The sequence below is a fragment of the Bremia lactucae genome (genome assembly GCF_004359215.1).
Source record: "Bremia lactucae strain SF5 chromosome Unknown BlacSF5_NotPlaced_49_SHOA01000009.1_1371882bp, whole genome shotgun sequence".
Lineage (NCBI taxonomy): Eukaryota > Oomycota > Peronosporomycetes > Peronosporales > Peronosporaceae > Bremia > Bremia lactucae.
The window spans coordinates 500,428-508,656 of NW_027152062.1; the positions used below are offsets into that span (position 1 = coordinate 500,428).

The 8,229-nt window shown below is 44.1% G+C and overlaps 2 protein-coding genes across 2 annotated transcripts; one reads left to right on the top strand and one right to left on the bottom strand.

Annotated features, from left to right (window-relative positions):
• Window positions 1-4,876: 4,876 nt before the first annotated feature.
• On the top strand, window positions 4,877-7,970 carry CCR75_000494 (uncharacterized protein). The gene is made up of 6 exons (XM_067958601.1): window positions 4,877-5,405; window positions 5,483-5,586; window positions 5,669-5,728; window positions 5,795-6,625; window positions 6,691-7,274; window positions 7,347-7,970. The coding sequence occupies exons 1-5, from the start codon at window positions 5,096-5,098 to the stop codon at window positions 6,898-6,900; spliced, it is 1,515 nt and encodes a 504-aa protein (XP_067820074.1). The 5' UTR covers window positions 4,877-5,095; the 3' UTR covers window positions 6,901-7,274; window positions 7,347-7,970.
• On the bottom strand, window positions 7,196-7,750 carry CCR75_000495 (uncharacterized protein; the record flags this gene model as incomplete). The annotated part of the gene is made up of 4 exons (XM_067958602.1): window positions 7,196-7,267; window positions 7,357-7,485; window positions 7,533-7,676; window positions 7,730-7,750. 4 exons carry the CDS (start codon window positions 7,748-7,750, stop codon window positions 7,196-7,198), a joined length of 366 nt encoding a protein of 121 aa, XP_067820075.1.
• Window positions 7,971-8,229: the final 259 nt, after the last annotated feature.

Genomic DNA, 8,229 nt, shown 5'->3' on the forward strand with positions numbered 1-8,229 from the left:
CTTTATTGGGAAGCGAGGCCTTAAAGCGGATCTCGCTAAGGAAAAAGCCATAGTAGATTGGCCGGTACCTAAAACCGAAAGGATTTGCGTAAGTGGTTGGGTTTCGCCAATTTTTTACACTAATATAGCGAAAATTACGCTGATATGCCTAGCCCATTATCTAATCTCTTTAAAAGACATAGAATGGTGCTGGACTAGCACAGAACATAATGCTTGTCGAGCAGTTAAGGAAAGTCTTCCCCATGCCTCGATTCTGGCACTGCCAAATCTAAATTGGCCTTTCAATGTTGTCTGTGACGCATCGGATTTTGCCATTGGCAGTGCTCTGTTACAAACTGGGCGTGAACCTGTTTATTGCGTTCGAGTCTAGACAGCTGAAAGCTGCGGAAAAGAATTACCCAGTTCATGACAAAGAGTTACTTGCTATGAAGTATGCTCTCGTCAAATTCAGAGTTCATCTACTCGGCTCTACGCCGTTTGTGATACATACGGACCACGCGTCATTACGCACGGCGACTAAGTCGCCCCAACTGATAGCTATCCTTTTTCGCGAATTACAACTTCGAGGTGAAGTACAAGCCAGGCAAGCAGAATGCTTTCGCCGATGCGTTATCACGCAGGCCGGATTATGTGCTCTCTCATTTAACGACTATCACGTCGCCTATTCCAGAATTAATTCGTTCGGCTTACATCAAGGGTGAAAAGTGTGTAGCTCTGCTACGAGCTCTAAGGAACTCTGATTTAGGTATTAAATTGTCGGCACGTTTGCGTGAAAGGTTACATCGATGCACGGACACTGCGGACCCTTCGTGTGTCGTTGTTTCTCATGATGAGGATTTGAAGTACCGAATCCTCTATGAGGCACACGATACTGTCCTTGGTGGTCATCTCGATAGAAAAAAGACCTTCGGCTCTGTCAGCCAGATTTATTGGTGGCCCAAACTTTACAAATAGGTCTGTACATACATTCGCACATGCGAAACTTGCCAACGGGTTAAGCCCTTGCCGCATGCTGCAGCACCACTGGCGAGTCTGCCCGTACCCACAGGGTGTTGGGAGTCCATTAGTTTGAATTTGGTTTGGCCTACCGAAAGATTCGGCCGGTAACACCGGCATAGTGGTATTTGTTGACCGATTGAGCAAAATTGCTCTTTTAGCGGCTGTGTCGGATTCCATTAATGGTAAAGAACAGCAAGGCTGTTCATCGATCGCGTGTTTCGACAACATGGTTTGCCAGTGGCAATTGTCTCTGATCAGGACCCCCCTTTCGCGGGTGAATTCTGGAAATCGATTTACCGAGTGCTTGGCAACAGATTAGACATGTCAACCGCGAACATCCGCACACCGACGGTCAAACTGAACGTGTCAATCGCGTCATTGAAGACGTTTTACGCAGTGTGTGTGCTCAGACCCCAAAGCGCTGGAGCTTAATGCTCCCAGTGGTGGAATTTGCGTCAAATAACGCTGTTCATGCCTCTACAGGCTATACTCCGTTCTATGTCAACGGTCTCATCCACCCACGCGTTCCTTAAGCGATACCACCGCGTGGCTCAGGGCTTGGTGGGAAACAATAAGCCGCTAGGCTTGCTGATATCAGCCTGTTAGCGTTCGAAATTAAGTAAGCGAGTTCCTCGAGACGCGATTTAGTGCTTACGACATGTAAGAGACACGATGGCTGATAGCCAAGACAAACAAAAAGAACATGGCAGATTTTGTATTAGTTCTTTTGCGGTCGGAGACCGAGTTTTATTAAACGCTAAAAATCTACCTACTAACTTGGTTTCCGCGATCTTAAAGACCAAATTGCGCCCGCGCTTTATTGGACGTTGGATTATTTGCGGTCGTGGCCAAGTTGGGCCTAGCTTACACGCTAAACCTTCCTGGCAAGCTGCGTACACACCCAGTACGTCGGCTTGCTTAAGCCATATCGATACCCTTACCACGTGGACTTAAAGGCGCTATCACCGAGATAGGCGGTCGTGCCGCAGATTGCTGCATCCTTACCAGGATGTCCAGCCGGCCTTCTAAACGAGGTTGCTGACGCTCCAGCATCAAAAGACGGTTTGGAACTGCCTCAAAAGAGCTCTCAACCTGAGCAAGGCTCTCAAAAAGAAGTTGCACCTCGAGCTTTAAAGTATCAAATGATTTTTTGCGATTTCGGCCCCCTCCCGCGCTACCTAATGCGCGAGGGAACTTTCAGCTTTACGTAGAGAAACTTTTAAGCGACGTCGTCGTAGCAACTAGTGCCTAAGGGTATATGCCTCGGAAAGCTTCTATCTCTTGTAGATCAACGCGCAAACCTTAGGAAGGCACTTAACGCCTTAAGATCAAAAGAAAAACTGCACTTTATTTCATTATTTAATCTTAAACCTTACCCTAGCTAATAGATTTCGCCGCCAGATTTATATCTGGCGGCGACCACATTTGTTACAAATAATAAATGAGATTAAAGTACCATTTTTTTAAGAATAAGATAAAAGGGTTTTTACCCATAAGGTAAATGTACCACAACAACGGTTCTCCAACCGATGTGTGTCCCATTGCACCCTCCACATCAGACTGTTGACACCGAGTGACAACATTTGCTTCATTTCCTCTTTGAGGTTGGAACCTAAATAGCTAACCGTTTGGTTGTGTTTTGCTTTCCTTTGTCCCATGACAATTAAGCGTGAGTCACAGACTCTTAGCACCTTTTTCGACGATGAGGATATGGTGGACTTTGAAAGTCACTTTCCATCAGAGGAGGAGGAGAAGAGCGTCGTTTTTTCACGCCTTCTCCTCCGGATAAACGTCAGCGGGCCCCGAATCCGTTCCCAGAACGTGGTGCCGCTGATGTCTTAACTGCATTGAGCAGGGCACAGGACCCTGAGTCCAACATCATTACGAATCCGGTCGAGGAAAAGCAAGAGCGGGCAATCCTCATAGAGTACCAAGCTTGTCGTTGAGCTGCCGCGATAGCGAAAGCTAAAGCTCATAGTGAAAATAGATTCACTTTGCTTAGTGCGGAAGAGCATCTCAAAGAGATCGCGGATCACAGTTTGGCCATCTGGACCTCCGGTCCCACGGCGAGGACGCCGGAGGAGATCGCTGCTCGCGACGCTCTTCATGAGTGATACCTTACGCCAAAGGTAATGACGCGAAGTCAGTATCTGACGCGTTTGCGTGATCAGGCTAGTGGGGCTTCGGTGACCTCAATAAGGGAAATTCCGATCGTTTTGTTTCCAAACGAATAGCAAAAACGACGCTTCTTTTAAGAACTGGAGTCCATCAGGCCCGCCCCACCTCCGCAATATTTAGAATATTAGAGTCTGCGGATGTGGCTGATAATCGTTTGGAACGGAAGCTTAGCTTCGATTTCGCCAAGCCTAAGGCCAAAGGCCAGTTACGCTCGGTATTTATGCCACAAGACGAAGAAAGGTCTAGCCGATAATTCAGTGCTTCGGTTGATCTGCAACCTTGGATCGAAGCCGCGCTGAGGCTATAGACCCACCTAATACCCACTTCTAATGGTGGGATGCGTCGTTTGACGCGAGTTGACCCTGAGCTTGGCGCTCAAAAACGATAGCGGCGTACGGCCAATCTTGCCGAAGAGGTACCTCAAACTCCCAAAAAAATTCAGAAGAGAGGTCTCCCAGCCACTTCACCAGATTCTGGTATTGGCCCTGCCACTTGGTTCTACGAACCCCTAAATTCCTTGAACTAGAATTCACAAGCTTTGAAGCTTGATCGACTCCCTGAGTCGTTAAACCTATTAGTTCTATAGAACAAAGACACTCTCTAAGTCAAAAGTCTTCCTCTGACTTTAGGAGCGAGGTAGCTCCGCTACATTTTGAGACAAACAAGAACGATAACCATTGGAGATCATGCCTTAATGGACTTAATTTATTTGCTATTATACAAAAGCATATCACTTTCTCTTTAATGCTAGTCAAAGCAAAAAAAAATAAGTGCCAAGGGGATGGAAAAACCTAAACGTTCATTTTGTCGAGAAGCAAACGCCAAAGAGCTAACAAATTCACTTACGAAGGATGGATGAGTGAATCAGAACGATTATACAAGCATCAGAAGATACATTTACCCAATTATTTCTGTACCGAATACAGACTGGGAATTATAGTCTCGGTAGCAGAGCAGAACAAGAATAGTGAAAATGCAGGGCGTTTGTGAAAAAATGTAGTAGAGATGGCAAGTTAAGCGAAAAGTGAATGTAACGTATACAGAAGTTGCAATTAGGATGAATTTGTCGTATACGGAAGTATTGTCTTGCGTATCGCTCATAGTATGTTTTTATCAACATGCCACCCTCGCTATGCAGCCGTCGTATATAGCTCAGTTTAAAAGTTGTCTACATTTATAGTATTATACAGTGACTTCTCAATCTAGCTAGCGTTATAATGATATACAAAAAGTAAATAATACTATAGCTGAAGCTTCAAATATTCATTTTTTTGCAAACTTAACCAATGAACAAGAAAAAATTCGCGTCTGCCAAATTGTTTGTGCCGGCTGATTAGTGATTTATAAGTATTTCAGTCATCGATGATGATATATGTTTGCCTTGCTGCAGCGCGAATCACATGATTTGCATCTCATCTTTTAAATATTGTTATGCGGCAATTGATTGAGGCCTAGGACCGTAAATGCATCATTAAGAATAATTCTCAAATGAAGCGTTAGTTGACTAGTGAAACTATCATTAGAATGGTAGGCTAAATAGGAGAAAGAATTTCCCAAATATTATTTTGATGAATTCCGAGTTGGTTAATCCTGCCAAAATTCTTGGAATTTCGAATCAACTCGAGAATAAGGATTCTTTATTCTCAGGTGGTGTTAACTTTGGTAACACGTTGTGATGCAACATCATTCTCAGGAGAAGGACTGTCGCAAACCGCGCCCGCAGCAGCTAATCTATTCTACTAAAGAGGCAGGTCGCAAGGCCAAAGCGCGACAGCTGCAAAAATTGCATGAAACAGTCGCAGAGAGCGTAAAATCAGCTTCTGAACAGGAGGAGCAGCACCATAAGACGTTGAGCAACGATGGCCAGACCCGAGGTCGCCACCGCTGGAATCGCAGCTACAGCCGATCCGTAAGACGTATGCATCCATCGCGCGCGCTTCTACAAAGTGATCATGCTGTAGTAGCGCTTTGCGTGCGCACGATGGTGGAGCGGAAGACGGACGCAGCGCTTATTGTCGATAGCAGTGGACTACTCACCGGAATTCTGACAGATAGAGACGTAGCAATTAAAGTGGTGGCGGCTGGTAAAAACCCCGACACGACGTTAGTACATGAGGTGATGACGCACAATCCATCGTGTATTTCGGCCAGCTCTGGTGCAATTGACGCACTAAAGAAAATGATTTCGGGACAGTTTCGCCATTTACCAGTAACGGACAATGATAAAGGTGATAGGCGCTAACTAAATTGCTTACATTAATACTTACAAGCGTGAGTGCTAAGCAGTATTTGTGTTATGTCTCAGTGGTTGGAATTTTTGACATCGCAAAGTGTCTTTATGAGGCAATTGCAAAACTGGAGCATGCTTATCAGAAATCGTCAGACCGATTGGAAGAGACAATTAAAAAGGTTTTGTTCTTGTATTGTGATTGGTAAAGAAGTTTGAGGATATGCATTGATGTTGGATTCGTCTGCCTATGCCGAATTCCAGCTGCAAGAAAGCTTGTCAGGATCTACAGATGCAAATTTATTTGAGTCCTTGCGGCAAAAGGTACTTTATCTTGCGGCGTGTATCGAATCGCGATTTCGAGCTCTAACACATTAATCGGGCTTGCAGCTTTTTTTACCTACGCTTTCAGCAATTGTAATGGAAGGCGTGGAAGTGCCGGTGCTTAGTTTGTGTTCAACAGCCATGGACGGAGCGCGCATGATGCTGATCCTTAAGACTAGCGCAGTCATGATATGCGATGAATCATATCGGACTGTGGGTATTTTTACTTCGAAGGACCTAATGCGACGTGTAGTGGCTTTGTCGCTGAAACCCAGTCAATGTATGCTGTCAGACGTGATGACGCCAAATCCTCAGACTGCCACCTTGAGAACAACGATCTTGGAGACGCTTCATTCAATGCACAACGGAAACTTTCTGCATGTACCCGTTTTTGATAATAATAAGAATTTGGTGGGAATTGTAGATGTGCTGCAGGTAACGCATGGTGTCATTCAGCAGATGGGCAGTTTTCAAAAAGTAAAAGGTGATTGTGTGCAGCCGTTGTGGGATCAGTTTCGGAGTACTTTGGACTGTTCAAATGATTTTATTGAGCACGAAAATGAAGTCGAAGTTGATGAATTAAGCATCGGTGTAGCTGACTGTGATGCAGATACAAGAAACAAATCTCCTTTGGCTGGGCGTCAGTCGCGGATTGAATTACAGGCGTCGACAAGAGAAATTGCAACAAGCAATGTAGCAAATTTCAATGAGAATCCTTTGACTGAACTAGAAACTACGCCTGATGCATTTGTTTTTAAACTTGCTGATTCCTACGGCAACAACCACCGATTTACAAGTTCTGCTGTATCAATGAATCAGCTTCGTGTGGATGTCCAAAATCGACTCGGTGATAATACGATCCACCGAATTTTTTACGTTGATGACGAAGGCGACCACGTACGTTTTTTAAAGATATACGCTGTAAGCCACTGCTTATCTCGTGGTGTTTTGGATGCGTGCAGGTGCTACTTTCAAAAAATTCGGACTTAATGGATGCTGTGAATCGCGCGCGCACTTGGGGAAATAAGTACATTCGATTAATGATTCCTCAATATCGATTTGTGCGTCGAGCGCTGGCACACAATAGCGAAACTGCGATTGGTGTGGTTGTATATGCCGCTGCGGTGGCAGCACTCGCAGGTGTATCATATTATTTTAGCAGACGTAAATGACACTTCCAGCAAATAATCATTATTTTAGTCGCGTAAAGGGTAATTGTCATTGTTATGGATGCATGTGTAAAATTCAGATTAATACAACAGATTTTGTGAAGCTTGCTGATAAATTCCCACCGTATAAACCAAAGTGTGGGAATAATAAATGGCTAGTAAATAGCTATTCGGGAAATTAGAGCTAAACTGTGAACCACGCTGAATATAGTTAACAGGAAAATTGAACTCGAGGTAAATAAGTTCGGATTGTGGTATAGGAGCGTCCAGAAGCCGTAAAGTAACACGCCCATTATAGCTAAAAGGCAAATTTGGGAATCCAAGGTTTTGTAGCTCGAAATTGGTATTGCTTGCGGTTGGGGCCGTTGGGCTGCAAAGTAGCATTACACAGCATTTAATTCGACACGAAGCAGCTCAAAGTATGGTACAGGGGCAATACGTACGCGCATATGTAACAACGCTATCAATCAATCCATTCTTCTCGATACCATACTCGCCCAAAGTGCGGCCGGGAAGTAGCAGCATGCCCATGTAAATGAGCCTGACCTTTTTCTCTTTACCGAGTACTTCTGCAAAGAACTGCAAGTGCTGTGCATAAAAAGATAATATCCTTCATTTTTGCTAGATAAAATCACCTGCTCGACGAAGTCTTCAATTCGCTGCGTGGCCTTGACTTCTAATAGTCGAATGACTTCGCCTTGACGCAGCCGAATGGGCAGGTAATCATCCGGGGCCGTTTGCCAAATTGTATTTTTTACGTGCTCAAACCTTCCCAGATCCTGCAATTACAAGTCAGATAATCTCAATAATTATAGTCAAATGATGCCCTCACGAATACTGGTGATGTTGCCATTGATTCTTCTATCCTGAGTGTCAAAACAATAATAATTAGCCTTTTTAGTCCTAATGACGAGTAGTGCAATTTCCAGCCTCAAAAAGGTGCATACTCTAGCTGATTGTTAACGAGCCCCCGCTCATCGTGAAGAGCAGTTGGAGAGGGAATAACGGAAACTTCAGGGACCATAGACTTCGATTTCGGAGAAGCCTGACTACAAGAGCGAGAATCTGAAGTCGACGTGACATTTTTTTAATTTAATCGCATGTTACAAAATAGAAGATTTCGAATACCTCAGTCTATTTTGAATGCACGCAACTACCAATCAGGGCTTATTGTAACGAGCAAAGGTGAGGCCTCGATTGATTCACGCAGTGTAACGGTGTTCAGATACATAAATATTATTTCCTACAAGAGGAATGTAAATATTATTTCCTATAAAAGGAAATAAATTAAGAAATACAAAATTATTATCTTTTATTAATTTTGACTTGATA

What these genes read in the sequence shown, in the direction of transcription:
- CCR75_000494 (XM_067958601.1), top strand. Translation starts at nt 5,096, where the DNA reads ATGCATCCATCGCGCGCGCTTCTACAAAGTGATCATGCTGTAGTAGCG. An exon ending in TGGAAGAGACAATTAAAAAG is followed by an intron (nt 5,587 to 5,668) that starts GTTTTGTTCTTG and finishes GCCGAATTCCAG; the next exon opens with CTGCAAGAAAGCTTGTCAGG. An exon ending in TTGATGACGAAGGCGACCAC is followed by an intron (nt 6,626 to 6,690) that starts GTACGTTTTTTA and finishes GGATGCGTGCAG; the next exon opens with GTGCTACTTTCAAAAAATTC.